At 40.6% G+C, this 19,076-nt stretch overlaps 2 protein-coding genes across 2 annotated transcripts in view; both read right to left on the reverse strand.

Annotated features, from left to right (window-relative positions):
- The window catches only part of LOC102200648 (transmembrane protein 184C-like), a 7,116-nt gene extending 1,626 nt beyond the window's left edge, over positions 1-5,490 (reverse strand). Inside the window, exons 1-10 of the mRNA XM_013916187.1 lie at positions 4,800-5,490; positions 4,406-4,563; positions 3,996-4,126; positions 3,155-3,191; positions 2,786-2,991; positions 2,630-2,704; positions 1,749-1,842; positions 1,257-1,369; positions 1,059-1,158; positions 75-180 (exon numbers count right to left, since the gene is read on the reverse strand). Coding sequence (XP_013771641.1) covers positions 75-180; positions 1,059-1,158; positions 1,257-1,369; positions 1,749-1,842; positions 2,630-2,704; positions 2,786-2,991; positions 3,155-3,191; positions 3,996-4,126; positions 4,406-4,563; positions 4,800-4,854 — 1,075 coding nt within the window. The 5' untranslated portion in view covers positions 4,855-5,490. The remainder of the gene's footprint in view (positions 1-74; positions 181-1,058; positions 1,159-1,256; positions 1,370-1,748; positions 1,843-2,629; positions 2,705-2,785; positions 2,992-3,154; positions 3,192-3,995; positions 4,127-4,405; positions 4,564-4,799) is intronic.
- A 935-nt stretch (positions 5,491-6,425) lies between these two features.
- On the reverse strand, positions 6,426-16,301 carry LOC102198610 (endothelin B receptor-like). Its single transcript, XM_005754072.1, has 8 exons — positions 16,055-16,301; positions 14,331-15,130; positions 13,590-13,717; positions 11,548-11,749; positions 8,764-8,916; positions 8,549-8,685; positions 8,353-8,461; positions 6,426-7,676 (listed from the first exon to the last, which is right to left on the reverse strand). The coding sequence occupies exons 2-8, from the start codon at positions 14,838-14,840 to the stop codon at positions 7,578-7,580; spliced, it is 1,338 nt and encodes a 445-aa protein (XP_005754129.1). The 5' UTR covers positions 14,841-15,130; positions 16,055-16,301; the 3' UTR covers positions 6,426-7,577.
- Between the last annotated feature and the right edge of the window lie 2,775 nt (positions 16,302-19,076).

The following is a 19,076-nucleotide window of genomic DNA, read 5'->3' on the forward strand; positions in this document are numbered from 1 at the left end:
ATAGATAGATAGATAGATAGATAGATAGATAGATAGATAGATAGATAGATAGATAGATAGATAGATAGATAGATAGATAGATAGATAGATAGATAAGGTTACCTGTACATAGGGCTTGTAGGTGAAGGTATAGTGGTGAGCGATGGCAGCCAGAAACATCTCGATGCAGATGATGAAGTCCTATATGAGTAAAAACTCAGTTATCTTTCAGAATAGAAACAGCAGCGTAAAATGTGTTTAACTGTTTTAAAAAAAAATTTATTTCATTATTTTGTGCCTTGTGTTTTTGTGTGCCTCTTGCAGTCATTTCACCTTAAGAAGTCAGTTTTTCTGATGTTTCATCCTGTTTCGTTTTAGCTGTTCCATCAATTCATGCAGAAAGACCAGAAATATATACAAATTTGTACTGAATGGTTTACTTTTCCATCATCTTTTGTGTTGGTTTGATTCCAGATGTGAGAGTCAGAGTTCTGTCTGATATCAGGCAGCTTTTCTGTCATATTTCGAGGATGTACCTGTTTAAATCCCTCCCTGCTGCTCAGTCTTCTTCTTCTTCTTCTTCCTGGACCCTCAAAGTTTTCAGTGTACCTTACTGTTTTCACAAAGTTCCTTAGGAAACCCTGCACTGCTGCTGAGTGTGATCCTAATATCACACTAATGATGTTTACAGTACTTCATTTCACCTAATTCTCCATATTATTTTGTGACTTTGCTTCTGTTTTTGGTGTGATACTTCATTTTTTGCATTTTTAGTTCAACTCCTTGATGTTTGGGCTATTGTCGGTTTTTTGCCAGTTTTTCTGCAGCACCCATCAGCAAGTGTCATTAAAGTCCTCTTTTTATTCTGCTACTCAGTTTTCATGCTTTATCTGAACACTGTGGCATTTATTTTCATCGCTTTTACTGTTTTTAGTTCATTTGTCTTCTAATCTGTACAGAAAGCTGAACGTTGCTAAATTTTAATCTCTGCTAAAAGTCCAGGAAATCTCACCTGTTATCTAAACATGAAGACAAATAAATCAAAGGTCAGCTGACTGATGCAGCAGTATGATCTGTACCTGCAGACCAGTAGCCACGGCCTCCACGCTGTCCCAGTCCCAGGTGTGTTTGTCAGAGATCACACCAACCTTCACCAGCAGTGCTATTAAAACCGCCTGCCTGGAGACAAAATGAATGTATCAGCACTGCATCTGTTTAAAGGGAAAAATGAAACGGCTCAAAACCCAAAGCTATTACAATCACACTCCCATTCTTACCAGAAGGAGACGAACACGACCAGTTTGACACAGAGGAACTTCCCCACAGGCCTGATGGGCATCAGCTCCTCCCTGAGAGCTCGATAGAGCAACACCAGACAATACATGGCAAACTGCAGAGAAAGAAACAAAAATATAATTTTGGAATTTTACTTGATCTCTTGTTCACAGAAATCATAGATTTTAAATTTAGTATTAACTGAGATAACCTAAAAAAAAAAAGCCTCAGCGATCAGTTTTCACTTTTTCTGAAGGATACTGGCTTAAAAAAAACTGTGTAAAGGTTAAACAGGGTTCAGGTAAGTTTCGGGCTGGGGGCTAATGTTTGTACTACATGCTCTGATGTAATGCAGTCTCATACCAGATGTTCAAATACAAAAAACCCCACAATAATCCAGATGTAACCAGGTGTGCTAACAACCAGAAACAGGTGTATTTGACACACTGGGAATGCGAAACTGCTGCTCTGTGATGATGACGCTGAGTCTTTACCAGCTGTGATATGTTGTTGATTATGACCAGGTAGGACCAGGCGTTTCTGAAGCTGAAGTTTGCTTCATCATAAACCCCACAGAGCTGACAGATGCTGCACACAAAAGCAATCAGTCACTTTAGCAGGTCACAAACTTCACTGTTTTTTCAGTTTGCTCTCAGATTACAAAACATATAAAAACATCTACACTTTCCCAAACTGAGGTAGAAAAATAAAGAAAATGGTGTACAGTAGTCTACTGTTCCATGTGGATATCGCTGTGAATACATACGTGGGAAAAACAAGTTACTGTAAATTTTTACAGTAGAAAAAACGGCTTTTATTTTCATTTTCAGTCAAGTCAGAGGTGATTTTCATTCTGTTTTTTTTGAAATATTACTGATTTTGAACATTATTTTCTAGTTCAAGTAAAAATATCAAGACAGTGATGTTTATAAAATAATATATAATGAAAACATTTTGTTTCACTTATAAATCAAAACTGTTGAATGAGGTTTGAATAAAAATGTCATGGTTGCTAACAGCAGGATTCTGTACAGCCTTAACAAGCAGAAGATCAGTGAAAACGCAGTAAAGAAAATACTTCCTGTTAGGCTCATGTGATGAGCACAGCTCTGAGTAAAAGTCTGTTTGGACCACAGGAGAGTTTTAGGTGATAAAATGGGCCACGGCTGCTCTAAGTAGGTTAGCAGTGATTGAATTATCACACTAAACACAAGGAGAGGTTTCATCCTGCATTACTAATCATGTTGGAAAAAATAGATATATTTCAACAGCTAACAGAAAGACTACAGCCAATAGCTGGAATCAACATCAAGTATTACTGCTACAGTTACAAACATTAGGCTATAAAACATTACAGTTATAGCACAAAACTCACAGCGCTATCACTGTGGTAACTGGTCTGACCACAGTGTACTGCAGGACTCCCAGCTTACACCTGAACAGCAGCACCCTGACAGAGAGAGAAAAAACTTAACATGCATCCATTCATCACACACTTTGAACTCCCTCTCTGTGACCTCCCTCTTCTTACTCTCCCATGGGCCATGGTGGGCAGCAGCACAGCGGGGGCAGATGTGGCTGCTGCTGCTGGACCTCCAGCATTAACACCAGGCTGGGGTACTGGTTACTCAGGAAGTTCAGCAGGAAAACCAGGAAGTTGTAAATGACGTAGGCCTCGTAGCACTCCCTGCACGTGTCCACGTAGATGGCCAGGTTGGGATATCGCAGGGCCAGCCACTGAAAGACGTTCAACAAGCAGAAATCATAAAGGTCACATGAGGGAAAGAATTTGATGAATTTCATTAAGTGTAAAAGAGTTATAAACACGGCAAAGGAAGAAAATACTGAAGGGTCTGTGTCGCTGGATGTCTGTGTTCGTTTGTGTGTAACAATGACTCACACTGTCCAAACTGTAGATCGGCACCATCCACAGTATCCTGTTGAAAAGAGACAGAGCAAGCTAACTTTAGCTCATAAGTTAGCACTCCACTAAACATCACACAGCCACTTATAGTCCCAAAAACAACATGGCAACAACCATAATGCTAAAGTTAACGCTTCAGAACAAGAGATTAAAAAATAGTGGGTGAAGTCAAAGTGGCTACATCCAACGTTTATATACAGTCTGTGTAAGTTATGCCACATAGTCCAACCACTGCAAGCTCTGGAGACCAGCAGCTCTGCTCAGAGTTGTTCTTATCATTTTTTTTCAAACTCCTGTTTGACTAAAAAAATCTTAATATAGTGTGGAGTAAGTAATTCTAACAATTTCACATCTACTGATACATTTGGATTTAGACTTTTATTTTGAAAGGCAGACTCATAAATGTTCCAAGTTTGTTTTAATTAAAAATCAAATGCTGAGGCAGGTTTATCTTGCTGTAATCATCCCTGCTGCTCACATTGGCCTTTCTGAAGTGTTCCCAGCATAACAGATGGAGGAAAACATCCTCAGAGCTTCACTGCTGAAGCTAATTTTAGACTTTTCAAATTAGATTAAATTTAATAGCTACCAACAAGAGTAGGCTTTTAGGCACAAAATACCCACTTTGTGCTTTTTCCTTCAACTTCAGCATCCAGCTTGAAATCTGCAGCTTATTTCATTTTTACACCTGACGCCTCGTTGCTGACGTCAAATACAACAGTCCTAAAGTCAGACTCTGTCAGACCTGCTTCAGTGTATCTGTGGAGACATTTAGAGTGTTTGAAGACAGAACTGAAGTGCGTGTGTGTGTGTTTACCTGATGATGGGCTTCTGCAGCTCAGGCTGTGTGTAGTGCACCATGTGCTGCAGGATCCCCCACAGCGAGATCGGGATGGTCAGAAACACAAAGACGCCAGCGATGAACCAGGCTTTACTGTGAGTGCCGACCTGCACGCAGACACAGACCACAGGCTTTAAAGTGTATCCAACATCCTTCCTGCAACATCACAGTTAGTCACTGCAAGACTGTTGTGTTTTTTTGTGCAGTGAGAACACTGCATAAATAAAACTCCACCCTTTTTATACATTAAAGATAAAAAACAGATAAACTACTAAAGATGAGTCCATCTTTTATATACAGTCTGCTTATTACAGCATGAACAGGGGGCTACGAGATCATGCGACTATGTTTGGTCCACAGATGAGCACAGGTGGAGGTGTCAGTACTTTGTCCTTCTGCAGCTCCCAGATGCAGAGCGGCAGAACAGCAACCAGCAGGAGGGCATAAAGCACCAGAACCAGCGGGCGGATCCACCTCCTCCACTCTGCACATGTACACGGCATGACGGCAGCTTCACCCTCAACGCAGACTACAGGCACGCATCCTAAACCACAGACCACAGGCAGGTTGTTAAGGCGGACAATTAAAATTGCTGCAGCATGTGTAATTAAACCGTTCATTTCATTACACACTCTTTATTTGACCTGAAAATCACAATTTTGAGCAAATGATTGCATAAAAGTCTTAGCAAACTGCACAAAAAGAGCACAGATTTAGTTTATGATGGCATTTGTCTGGATTAATAATGACAAAAGGATGTGTAATTTGACTTGTGCTTACTTAACAACTTAACACTCTGCAAGCTGGCACTGATTCTATCCAGATAAACAGACATTTCTGGAGAATATCTCTGTGAAAAACCCTCCACACAATCTTTCAAATTGGAGTTTTTAGTATTTAAAACACCTGTTAATTAGCCCATAAACAAACTAAAGTATGACACTAGTGCTGAGCGGAGAAAACTGCCTTATATTTATTTATTCTGTCAGTAAAAGCCAATAAAATATCAATAAAACTTTGTAAAACGCAACCTTGGACTTAAAATCTCCACTAACTGCATACAAAGTTTGTATTTTGCCAAATTAGAACTGATAGAATACATTTAAAAAAATCTAGCTTATGTTTAAATAAGTAAAAAGTAATATATTTATGGGTCCTACTCTTGAAGTTAGACTGATTTATAGCACTAAAACTCAAATAAACTGAAATCTGTGGGTAATATTTTGGTAAACAGTGCACTATGTGATCCCTATTATACCAAAAAACACATAAGTTTAATATCTTAAGGGCTTTAGGGACCACCACTGTATCCATCCATATTAATTAGGTATATTAGCCTTAAACGTGTTAAAACGACCGTTGGGGTTAAAGCATCCCTCATGTAGCCTCTTAAAGGCGTATTACAGCTTTAAAATGTCGTAAAAATCTTAAATGCTCAGCGTGTAATGAGATCAGTACACGGTGTATTCTTCAGGCATCACCACCTTTATCCGCTGATCAGTTAAAAAGCTGCTGGTTCGATACAATAGATTTAAACCGAACTGTTAAAAGAAGAAAATGTGGACCGTTACGGCGGAAGACGTTCACTCAGAGCGACGGTTGGCCTGCTTTCATCCTCACTCCGTTCTCTGTTACCAGGCAACGCATCCTTCCTCCGCCCAACCACACGCTGCAAAATGAAGCCCAGCTGATCCCCTTTGATGTTTTCAGTAGACCCCAGATCACTGTCAGACCACCGGACTGATCCGGATCGATCGACCACACACACCGATGTCCGTGTTCGCCCTTTCCCGTGTTTACGCGCCCACGTCATAGGCTGGGACCTCACCCAGATCCCCGCTGTCCGTCAGTCACGTGGTCAGCGGAAAAGCGCCACAAACAGGGCGTGAACTTTCAAATTAAATTACCTCTGCTCAAGGACATGTTTTTCGTAATGTATGGAAGCTCGTTGACGCCAATAAAAAAATATTTCTTAAAATATTTTTAGACTTAAACAATATTGTAAACGTTATTAGTAATAATGCAGAAAAAAATCAAAATGCTAAATTACAATTATGAGATTAAAAGTCAGAATGATGAATCAACTAATTCAAACTATGAGACATATTATGAAATTAAAAACTAGGTTACAAAGTAGCAGAGTAAAATAATAAAAGTATCTGAAAGCAATAAAGTTATGAGACAAAGAAAATGTATGAGAGTCAGATTAAATATTTTTGTAAAATTCCAATATATAATCTGAAATATGTAAAATAAAATTGCCTCACAGAGCCTCACAGAGCTGACAGCATGATGCATGTCCCTCTGAAAGCCCTATCTGGAAACCAAAGGACTGAGTGCATTTATAGAAGCTCTTAACTGCAGTGCACTCACACACACACATATAAAAACCAAAGCAGAGCTTCATGAGCATGTGGAGAATATACTTTTATTAACAAACACGTGTAATACTTATTAAACAAGTCACAGCAAGTATAGATATAAAACAGATGAATAGTTCAACACAAGTAACTTCAGTCCATGTGCTGACATGTTTAGAGACTTTGGCGGAAGTCAGATCGTTGGTCTCCACAGCACACACACACTTCATTTAAATTTCAGCTTCAGCTGCGAAAGCAGAAAGACCCTGACGTTTGCATTTACCATCACGTGTGACGTTTGATTTTGTGCAATGTGATGCAAAATTTCAGCCTCTAGAGGACGCTATTGTACCATTTGACATCACAATTGTTTCTGTTTGCACTAACTGAATATTATTTTACATATTTAAACAACAATAAATAGGATGCATAAAAGAAAAAAGAAAAAATGGCTGCGTGCAACTCAGACACATCTAAGATCTAGAAAAATGAAACGTTTCTGTTAATTCAGGGACAATGCACTGTTTTTGTGGACACACTTCAAAATCCACAGAAAAAAATATCAAAACAAGATTTTTTTTTTATCAAGTATGAAAATAAAACAAGAAATTCTCTCTTGTTTTAGATGGTTTTTCTATCATGAAAAAATATTGCTATTTCAAATTGATCTGATAAAATAAGATTTTGTTAATTTTCTTTTCTTTAGTAAAAACAAAGATTTGCTGTCATTTAACAGCTTATCTGCAGTAAAAGTTAAAGGGCACAAAAACACATTATTTACGTTATCATAATTAATGTAATACTTTGTTTAGCCACAAGAGGCCCAACACAGACCGTGGGTGATGAGGTCCGGCTCATTTGGCTTTCCAATTCATCCCAAAGATGTTGGATGAGGTTGAATTCGGAGCTCAGGGTTTGAGGAAAACCTTTTCTTTTCTTTTTTTCGAAGGAACTCGAACTTGTCACTAAACATTTAAACGTCACTACACTGCAGCTATAAGGTCTGACACATAGTATAACTATATCACATATAATACACATAATATAATACAGAATTGAATAAATGCACTAATAAAGGTAAAGACTACACATGAAAGCGCTGGTGTACTCTGCGCTGTATTTCACACACAGTCAGTGTCTCTGTGTGGCTGCTGGTTCAGCGCTCAGAGCTGCAGATGCAGGCGAGTGTCCTGCTCGCTCAGTGGTCAGTGTGTTTGTACTGCAGGCTCGTCCCGTGGTGGAGAGGCAGCATGCTGTTAGAGAGAGAGCCAGAGTAACACCAGCAGCACAGACAGGACTGCAGAGAGACAGACAGACAGACAGAGGGGAGTCAGGTTAAAGGCGTACCTCTTTCAGCGACTCACAGGAGACACATTGTTGAAAGAGCAGAGAACCACCTCAGCACCTTTAGTATCCTGATATAGCATTATCATCAGCTTGACCTTCAGATCAATCTATTGACCTTGAAGAGGAGGTCAGTGGTCAAATGTGGCATGATATTTTAAGTCTTTATAGGGTATTTTCTCCTGTATGTTTTGCATACACACCACACGTGTAGGGATCATAGTTCTTAAGTTAAGGCTTTAATTCAACCATTAATTCGTTGAGTTGACCTTGAAGGTGTTGGTGGATGTGAGCTAAAATTTAATGGATTGTTAACATGACCTCACTCACACCTCTTTATGTGCTAATTCGGTGGAGTGCCTCTTTAACCCTACAGAACTAACTTCCCATAAGTCTCCTATCAAAGGTCACGACCTTTCCATGTTTATACATCTCCCCTCTCATTCTGTCCTCTAGATAATTCCATTCTGGGAGCATCTGATAAGTTTCTGTTTCTCTGTTATATCTATCTCACGCCCTTTGACCCCGTGACCTTGCTGCGATGCTACGCTGGCACAGAAACAAGCAGATTCTTGGCAGTCTAGATTAAAAACTCGCTCTCACACAGCGCAGCCATGTTCAGTGTTTACCTTGAAGCAGTTTTTGAACTTCTTGGACACAAAGAAGAGGATTATGGGATTGATGCAGGAGTTGATGGTGGCCATGTTGATGCCGATGTAGTCGAGGACCAGCAGGAAACTAGAAAATGTAGACACGTGTAAACAGCCAGAAAAAAACAAACAGAAAAAGCTTTGTTTTCCCAGCAGTGCATGATGGTTGGCCTACTTCAGGAGTTCACATCGCTGCTCACTGAGGTCTCGATCATAGATGATCTTCTTCAGCAGGCGACCCAGATGGAGAGGAAACCAGCACAAGGCGAAGATCAACACCAGGCAGAACACGACCTTAGCGACTTCTCTCCGCTGCAGAGAGGACTTTGCATAAGAAGCTTGTTTGTGTGTTAAAGATAAACAGCCTTTTTTTTCAGTGTTGGTGATCACCTGCTTGAGGTGCTCGGTCAGCGAGATCTTCAGACTTTCTTTCTCGTGTTGGATCATCTCGCAGGTCATGAGGCTGTAGAAAATGGCTGAGCAGGCCAGAGGGATGCAGAAGTAGAAACCAAAAAACCACCAGTCCTTGGCTTCGATGTAGTGCTGAAAAACACAGAGACAACCACATTACACCCACAGACTGTACATAAAGGATGGACACGGTAATGTTGGTTTTGGAAACTTCAGCTTTAACATTCTGGCCACCATCGTCTTGTTTTTGGAGACACGAGTGACCATATTTCAATGCTAGCCTGTATTCACAGATTTTTTCTGGATGTAAAATCTTTCTAGAATCTGTTGGTTCACATCACAGTGCTCTAGAGCCAACAGCTGACACATGCAGCACAGACCTGAAACAGCTTTACTACATAGCATCCTGCAGGTGTTTTATACCCATCTCTCTGTGCTCTCGTTTTTTCTCTCAGCAGATGGTTACCCGTCATAAAACCCTCCTCACAGGCAACTGTCTGGTTGTTCCCCATAAACGTGCCCGTGTTGGCCCACCATGGGTAAATGAGCCCCTGCATGGCCTCGTCCGGGGTCACTGACCCAGTGTTTTTGAGTTTTGGGGGCTTTCAAGTTTTGTTTATTTAAGTATTCTGCTTGTTTCTGAGTTTGCTTTTTGTTTAAATTTTCTTCATGTGTTTTCTTTAGAGTGTTTAGTCTCATTCTTAGTTTCTGGTTGTATTACAGTTTAGTTACTGTCGGTGTATTTGTTCCATCCTCTCCTGTTAGTTTCCCAGTATTACGTTAATTTGTTTCTGCATGCTGCTATTTAGATTTCACTTCCTGCTTTATTTTGACAGTTATGTGTCCTTTTTTTTCTTTGTTTATGGATTTTGCATAATATTTATCTGCCAATAAAGGTGGGGGGTTTTCTGTTTAATTCTAACTGCCTCCACACATCTGCATCTGGATCCTCAGTTTCACTCTCCACACAGTCTGTAAAATCCACAGACTGCAGCAGTGTGGGCAGGACAAACCCACGTTTATCTCCCGTGATCCTCAAATGAGTGCACATACACAGAGTCGACAGCAGTTTAGCCCCTTTGGGTTTTCTATAGACATACCCACTATGGGCTTGTCCAAAGAAAACACGTGGGCCCCATAGCTGCTGTCCTTTTGGGCCTCCATATGGGCCTCAAGGGGGCATGTGTCGGCTCTGAGGCTTTTTATCTTACATTATAAAGGGTATTGTTTGCGGTTCTGTATACTATATAAAATTGATCCTGGATTTGAGTTCAGCTGGGACCTTTATGTCAGCAATTTAACCCCCCCTCCTTGCGTAAATCTCTCCTGACTGTACATAGATGTGCTTGGTAGGTTAACTGATGATTCCAAATTGGCTGTAGGTATGCATATGAGTGTGAACAGTTATCTGTCTCTCTGTGTTGGCACCATGATGTTCTGGCCTCCTGTCCAGGTGTACACCACCTCTCACCCTAAGTCTACTGTGATAGGCTCCTGAAAATCTGCAGCATACTGTAATTGGCAGCTGGATGTTGGTGTAGGTGGAGGGGTTGAAACAGCAATCACTGACATGGTGCATTGACATGTTGGAGGAAGAGATGGGAAATTAAATAGACTGACAGTTTGCGAGGGTGTGTTTGGTTTTCTGTTGGTTATACTAACTTTGCACTTGTTTTCCAGAGATTCAGGAAAAGGAGGAGCACAACAAACACCAGCTGGCTGATAAATCAAATTAGTGTGTGTGGATAAATATGCTGGTGATTTGATTTCAGCTCCCTTCTGTGTCTGATCCAAAACATGTTGGAAATGACTCATTAATTAATCCATGTTCCTTGAATGCTGCAGGAAGCTGGCATTACCATCATGAATCAAAACTTTTCCATGTAGGAGAGTGCAACATTAGAGTGAACCAAGCCCACAGCCACACTAATGGGAAATGAACTGGGTTAAAATAAACCCACATTATCCTTTAATAAGCCCATGTGAACATGTTCGTCTTTCTAAACTTTGCTTTTTGTTTATGACCATGATTGTGATCTGTGTTTGGAGCTGGTAGCTTGTACTTGAACCCAGCTGCTTTGTTACGTCAAAGATTCAGTTTTAATATGCAAACACAACACCGATTCAGTCCAAAGACTGATAGCAGGTCAGCTGACCCAGGTTCAGATTCAAGTGCCTGTGCTGTTTGTTTGTGCTACTCATGACCTGGAGACATAAACAGGAAATGTTGTCCTAAACGTCTGAGTTAAAGAGGCCTCGCCCAGAGACGTAAAAACCACGAGTCCATGGAAATGGACGAAAGTGGCCACTTATTTCCCGTCCATGGAGACCATTCATCTTAAAGTGGCATCATGATCAAACCTGACACACGGCTTCTTGCTTTTACCTGATATCTGTTAAACTGTAGCACAAAGTACCAAAGTGCCATGTCTAATGTTTGTGCAAACACTGACACTGGTTCCTCTGGTTCAGTATGTTTCCCAAGGATACTCTGGCATAGCTGGGATAGCTAAGAATTGATAAATCTTTACCAGCTCATTCTCTCATTCTCTTATTGTTTTACCTTCAATTTTCTATTTGACATACCACTTAAAAAAGCTTCCTTACAGGTGAAAAAACTATTAAGAGACACGTGAGAGCTGTGGAGGATGTGAAGAAACTGTTGTAGCAGCCACTAGTCAGTTTTGAGGGTTAAATATTTATCAGATGTTCCCATAAACACACACACGCCCACAGACACAAGCTCTCAGAGTGCAGACTCACTTTCAGGAAGGGTGTGTTCCTGTGTGACAACATGCAGACATTGAAGCTATGGTTGTTGTATGTGGAAGGGACCATAGTGAAGGTGACAGCATCCGGCACAGCCAGCACCACCGACAGCACCCAGATCACCATAATCTCCACCGCTGTTACCGTGGGGAGACCCGTGCCCTGCACCCGTGACCAGGATGCCACAGCTCGGTACCTGGAAGTAAGGTGGAACAGTTTGAAAAATACGTCTTCTGTTAATGTTCATGAAAAATATTCATTCCATAAATGTTAGTTTCACACATAGTTTTAGCACAATGACAGATTTAAATCTAATCTGATGCTGATCTTGTTTCCTTTTCATATTTTCACACTTAGAAAGTAGATAAACCTCCTGATTTCTTAGTTTTTTGCATATTTCTCACATATACATGCCTCACATCATCAAACCAATTTTAATGTTTGACAAAGATACCAGAGTAAATGCAAAATTCAGCTTTTAAATGATGATTTAATTTAATAAGGATGAAAGTAATCCAAACCTACCCAGCCCTCCTAAACGTCATAACTGGTTGGGCCTCTGTTGGCAACAAAGTTAGCTAGATAACTGGCAATGAGTCTTTCTAATCACTGTACAGGAACTCTGGCCCACTGTTCTTTCTAGAATTGGTTTAATTTGGTCACATGAAAGTTCAAGGTCATGTCAACACATCTCAATCTAATCTTTGACTAAACCACCCCAAAAACCTCTCCTTCTTCTTCTTTTTATTTATTTTTTGAGGTGCACTTAACCCAAGTTTACTTATCTCCTAGTATTCAGTATTTTCTGGTAGAAAGCAGAATTCATGTTTCCATCTATTATGGCAAGTTGTGAAGTTAGTTTTATGCCACATGTAACTCAAACCTTCCAAAAGATTTCGCCTCGTCAGGTCACTGAATATTTTCCCAAAGGTTTTGGCGATCATTAGAATGTAGAAGGCTTTTTGTTGTTTTTGGTCAGCAGGGGCTTTCTGCTGGACTCTCCAATGGATGCCATTTTTGCCCAGTTTCTTTATTGTTGAATCATAAACTTTGACCTTAACTGAGGCATGTGAGGCCTGCAGTTCTTTGGATGTTGTTCTGGACTATTTTGTAACCTCCTCGACAAGTCGTCAATGTTCCAAGTTTTCTCTATTTGTGGATAATTGCCTTCAGTGTGGTCCAGTTGAGTCCAAAAACCCTTAGAAATCACTTTTTAACCCTTTTCAGATTGACAGATGTCACTGACTTTGTTTCTCAGCTGTCTCTTTAGACTGTAGCATGATGTGCTGTCTTTTGATATCTTTTTGCCTGCTTGACTTTATCAGACAGGTTCTATTTAAGTGATTTCTTAATTCAGCTGGTCTGGCAGTAATCAGACCTGGGTGTGACTGGTAAAAATTAAACTGAGCTTTCCAAAATATTTGGATAATCACAGTTAATTTGTGATTTAACAAGGGTGGACGATTAATAGGGTTTTTTGTGTGGTTTTTTTACTAGGTAGGTAAGTTTGGATTTTTTCCCTCAATGAATGAAATCATCATTCAAAATGTGGATTTTGAATTTACTCCAGCTCTGCATACAAGCATCACAAGGCCATGCTGGTCTCTTTAGACTACAGCAGCTTTGACAAACAGTAGCCTTTTTAAAACAACAAGTGCCACTATTTGAGGTTTAAGACTAAGACTAGAGGCTGATGACAGAGTCTGTTTTTTTAGACATGTAGATATTTTTGATAAAGGGCATATCTGGATACAACCATCAGCCCAGTGTTCCTTCAGTGGGCTGGTTTCAGTCATTATGCAAATGTATTGTTTATAATAATGTAATAATAATGTATAGTTATTGTAATGTATTGTTTATAATGTTGAGGAAACCTGCAGTCAGCTGAGACTGATAAAGTCACTTGGATGAGTGACGAAACGTTTCTCCCACAAAACGCTACGTCCAGATGAACAGAATCAACTTTTGGAGATTTACTTACCTGGATGATTGAGAATGCATCAAGACAATCATCAGCATAGTAAAATTTGTATTACCTGTCCACACTCAGAGCACACAGGCTGAGGACGGTGATGCCGGCTGAAGCTTTCTGCACAAAGGGAACCAGCTTGCAGAGGAACAGCCCAAAGTCATTCTCGGCAAAGGGCCACCTCATCGCCAAGGGCTGCACACACACACACACACACACACACACACACACACACACACACGCGGACAAACCGAGAGAGCTTTAAAACAGTGTGTGAGCAATCACAATCAGCAGGATATTTTTGGGTTGTTATCAGTACGACACTCAACTTCCTGATAGAGACACTGAGCTAGGAAGTGGTTTTGTTCCCCATCATATTGTCCATGTTAGTGCTACACAGGTCATAAATATTAAACCTCCTGATATTGTCAAATGTACTCTTAGAGTTAGGCTTTGATGTTATTTTAGCCACATGCTAAACTGGCAACTTTTCAGAAAAAGATTCTCTGGCTTCCAGTAAATCTTTGAACTAATTTTAAAAGCTTTGAGAGGTCAGACTCCCGCTGATATCCCAGATCCACTGAGACCTCGTTCCAACAGTTGACCTCTCCCACCATCTGATCAGAGCCTTTTAACTCTTCTACTCTTTTGAGCTTCTTGCACTTAAATTTTCTTCAGGACTTCAGGTAAAAACTTATTAAAGGTCACATGTTTCTTAAATGCTACCTTTTGGGATTTTCAAGTCAGTAGATTATGAAAGCTATTGATGTGTTAAAAGGATTAATACATATAAACTTAAGTCCGGTACCTTATAGACATGGATTGGCATGACTATTGCGATGTATATCAGGTCCCCGAGGGCGAGGCTGGCTATGAGAGCGTTGGGTCCATTCCTCATGCTTTTGTTTTGGGAGATAATCCTCAGCAGGGTGGCGTTGCCAATGATTCCCACAATAAAGATCAAACAGGAAAGCACGACATTGATGTACCTGAAGGTTGCTTTCATTTTCACATTGACTGAGCACCTAACCACCGTAGATGTATTGGTGGACGGTTGTTGTTCTTTGTGTTGCTTCAGCTTTTGGAAGTGTTGCTTTCCGTGACCACTCTTCTTCTCATTATTTTGCAAATGATGCAAGCCTGGGTCTAGAGGTTGGTCAGTGCTGCGGAAGCCTGGCAGATCAGACATCACCAGATTTGAGAAAGATGGCTCTGATGTGGGGTTATGTTGGCAGACAGCTGGATCAATAAATGACAAACACCAGACAATCAGCAGCAGGATGAACCCAAAGGGCATGGAGGAAATTCTGTGTCCCATCCTGGAACCCTTCAAAGAATCTGCTGCTGCGACTCCAAAAATTCTTATGGACTGCTACTTCTAAACCACTTCCCAAATTTAGAGAAAAATCTGGAGGTAGTAGTGTTTCTAAAACTTTCTGTAGCTTCAAAACTGATTCCAGAAGATCCCTGTTTGGCTGCTCAGATTCAGAAACTTGTTCAAAAGTCCTGAATTCTGGGACTCCAGAATCTTTGTTGCTCTTTGTGAAGCTGGGCTGAAAGGGGACGTGAAAGTGATCGTGGTCCTCAGATGAATCTGCTGTTTTTGGTCTGTGGAGAGGGTAGAATGAAAGTGACAGGTGACTGGTTAGTAAAGGCCACTTTTGAGGATTTTAGTTGTATATTTAAAGATATTAATCCTATAAGATGTTAATATTTGGCTAGATATTTCTACATTGAGATAATTCACAGGGCTTGCAGAGGTAATCTCCAAGGAGCAACCTCCAGGACTGGAAAATGAAGCCTGTGAAGTTGCAAATTCCAGTTCTTCTGATGTCCTCTTGAGGCTGACTTCAGCAGTGAGTAAAGCCCCATAGACTCCCATGGTAAAATGTTTTACAGCAACTTTACAGCATTACATTTTTTTAATAACTCACCTATCTGGATACTGGAGTAAGGAGCTGACTAAAGTCTGCTGCACTCAAAAAAGGAAATTGGTGGTTTTTACATTTACAAAAATGTAACTTTTAATTTGTACAAAATAATTTAATGTTTATGGTGAACCTAATTAAATCATGTAGTATCTGTATGAAATTCAACAACTTAATTTATTCCTGTTGAGATGACAGGATGCAATCTAGTATGAGTGGTTAGTTGCCTGGGCTCATGAAATTCACAAGATCACACAAAATTTCAAACCGCAGGGAAAACACTGGAGTTATAAACGCAGACAACTACACACACCACGTATTGAACTTTATTGTTTGAGAATGTACTTCTTGACACTTTATCTGGTTTTACTTGTTTGGGCCACCTCAGATCAGACTGGGCTCAGTGAACTCTCACTTTACTCCTAAACCACAGACATAACAGAGACGTGTTTGAAGGACAGAACAGTCAGCTGGTGTCAATAAGACATGAAAAAATTAAAGACAGATCGGAGGTGTGAACTCGTCAGAATGCACTGCTGGCTCACAATTCAAATTTACGTCTGTATAAATGTATGAAATATGAAAAGAAGTTTAAAAATCTCACCTGTTGGAGTTTTTCTGTCTTTGTCTGTCACTTCCTCTTAAAATAAATCCTTCCAAAGTCAACGAAGAAGAAGAAGAAGAAGATTAGTTCCTTCTGCTCAGTCCAGACTAAACTGACTAAAATCAAACTGAGTTCAGTTTTCACTTCCTCGCTCCCTCTTTATCTCTCTCTCACTCTGATTGCTGTAAATGCTCGGGCGTCCCCCTCCTCCCTCCCTCCTTCCTTCCTTCTCGTCTCCCTGTTCACTTGCCGTCCTCCTCCCCTCCTCTCTTCTTTTCAGGTCTCAGTGGAACATCTCATAAAGAAGACACGAAGTCTTTTACCGTCAGTGAGCGTAACTGAAACCGAGCCAGATTTCCCACTTGAGAGCTTGTTGATAAAACAATGTTGTGGAAATTGAAGCTGTAAAAATTTACGACTGCGTCACGAGTGTTTGAACACGAGCGATTCCAGACTCCAGAGTCGGTTTATTACTGTTACAGCGTTAATCCCTGAACTCATTTTACTGACTGATTCAAACAGTAATTCAACAAAGCTCCACTCCAGCCCCAGTCTTCACAGCCATCACAGGAACATGCTGAAAACATATCAGGACAGTTTACAGAGTTTTTTATTTTTACGAGTGAGAAACACAAAGTAAACTGTGTTTAACTCAAAGCTTGAACATTCATGGTGGTCACAAATTAATTAACTGATTTATTAAATGGAAATTATTCAGCTCAGTGCTCAGACTGCACACGTGAATTTAGAAGAAAGCGGTGCAGCTGTCCTGGATTTGAACCTTCCCTGCGCCTTTGTTCCCATTGTTTCCACCTACAGTTATAAATACAGATAGACCAGAAAATTGCTACACAAATGCCCAAATGAATCAACACATGCCTAATTCTGCACCTTACAAAACTGTCACCAAAAGTTCAAACCTGGTTTCTGTAAGGCACCAATCAGGGTGACCATGGATCTCTACTGACGTCCAGACATGATAAGCACACAGCTGAAATATTATTAACCGAGGAAACACTCAGTGGATAAAAGAGTTCCTGTTTATGATTTTAATAAAAGTGGAATAGGTTTTTTAATCAGGAAGTACCATTAATCTCAAATCTCTTTCACAAGGGAGACCTGGCCAAAGTGATTGCTATAAACCAAAGATCCAATAAATAAAGCACAAAATAGAAGAATTTATGTATTTAAAAGGGACAGTGCTGTTTAACATAGTCCAGCACATAAGTTTATAGCTATTGCTAATTATCAGTTGCTATCTACAACATAATATACAAACAAACAGCACCGTAGTCTCTCAAGCACCAATCCGTCTGTCGATCTCCTGAGATAATTACAGAAAAAAGTCAATTTCTTGTGACAGCCTTCCAAACATCTGGTCATGTTTATTTTTTAAGGTGGATTTTTCTTCTTCTTTTAGCTGCTCCCTTTGTAGGTCTCCACCGCAGATCATCTGCCTCCATCCCTGTCACACCAACCCCCCGTCTGTCCTTGTTCACTACATCCATGAACCTTCGTGGTGTTCCTCTTTTCAGCTCTAACAGCTTCCTGTCTAGTTGTCAGTGCCGCCACCACCAACCCAAACATCACAGCAGGTCTCACTACCATCTTGTAAAGCTTCCCTTTCACTCTTGCTCCTATCCTTCTGCTACAAATCACCCCTGACACTCATCTCCACCCACTCCACCCACTACCTGCACGCTCTTCTCCACCTCTCATGTGCACATAGTGGGTGGACGCAGGTATTTTAACTCATCAACCTTCACTGTCTCTGCTCCTTGCATGTTCATGTTTCCACCTGTCTTCCCCTCATTCACACACATGTATTCTGTTTTTCTTCCACTGCCTTTCAATCTTCTTTGTGCACTGGAAAGAAGAATGAAAGGCAGAACTCCTCCACTGCTGCAGGCTCTTTTTGCACCTCCTCCCAGCTTTCACTACAGATTAGAGTGTTATATGCAAACATAGTCTTTTCCTTTTCCTTTGTCCTTCGCCCAACAGCAGCACAGATTCCACTGATACCCTGTTGGCCAGCAGGATCAGAGACTGGGCCCGGATCAATCCAGTATGAATCTTGCCCATTCTTGATCATCCACCTGTTTGAAATCTAACGCTGACACAGGGTGTGCACATGAGAATTTTAGTCTACCTCTTTGAGTCAATAATGTGTTCCCCAGCTTCCAATAAAAAAGGACTTTTTAAACTACATAAAGGCTTTTGGGATCTCATAGCACTAAAAGCAACAAGTAATGTCTTTTCAAGGCAGTGTATCATTTGTTGTTGTTTACAGTTTTTGGAGTGCCTAGAGAAAAGTGATAATACCTGGCTTAAAAAAACGTTTCTCGCTGTTTACCATTATACTGTCATTATGTTCAGCAATAACAGGAAATGAGAAAAAGCTCTGGATCTCCTGTGACCATGGAAACGTTTAAACATCTGGCAGAAGCACACAGCCCGTGTTATTCCTGACTGAAACATGTTTGTGGGAGCATGCATGGTTAAACATCTGTGACACATGTGTGTCAGTCTTCCAGTTATCTGTCTGTCTTTTTTTGTCTCTGTATGAGTTTGATTTGGCTCCGCTCAGCGTGACCTTTGACCTCAGAAAGTTGATGTCGGGGCTAAGTGTGCCTTTACGAGAAGTCCGTGTTATCTGAGTCCCAGCGAGTCGGTGGAGATATGCAGCCCAGTGTGTGTGCGTGTGTTTTGTTTATTTGTGACAGTAAACTCAGAGATAAACACATCAAAGCTCTACGTGACTCGAAGCATGCAGCCGGATAATAACTCTTTTTCTCTGGCACAAATACACACATATTACTGCCTGGCTCAAAGCCCAGGGAAGGAGCTGGTAGACCTGTGACCTACATCAGAGGATGGCCCTCTCCTTTATTCTCTGCATGCAGCACAGAAGGACATGTTTGTGTCCACAAGATTATTATCATAGGGAGACATTTATAAACTATTACCCTGAGACATTACACACACACACACACACACAAACACACACACAGACACACACACA

The sequence above is a fragment of the Pundamilia nyererei genome, unplaced genomic scaffold (genome assembly GCF_000239375.1).
Source record: "Pundamilia nyererei isolate P.nyererei 1_Seehausen unplaced genomic scaffold, PunNye1.0 scaffold00504, whole genome shotgun sequence".
NCBI classification, from domain to species: domain Eukaryota; kingdom Metazoa; phylum Chordata; class Actinopteri; order Cichliformes; family Cichlidae; genus Pundamilia; species Pundamilia nyererei.

Bases quoted from the DNA above. Each gene is read 5' to 3' on its own strand.
- LOC102198610 (XM_005754072.1), bottom strand. From the start codon at position 14,840: ATGGGACACAGAATTTCCTCCATGCCCTTTGGGTTCATCCTGCTGCTG. The intron at 8,686-8,763 runs GTGATCACCAAC...TCCTCTCTGCAG, and splicing joins TGACCGAGCACCTCAAGCAG to CGGAGAGAAGTCGCTAAGGT. The intron at 8,462-8,548 runs GTAGGCCAACCA...TACATTTTCTAG, and splicing joins CAGCGATGTGAACTCCTGAA to TTTCCTGCTGGTCCTCGACT.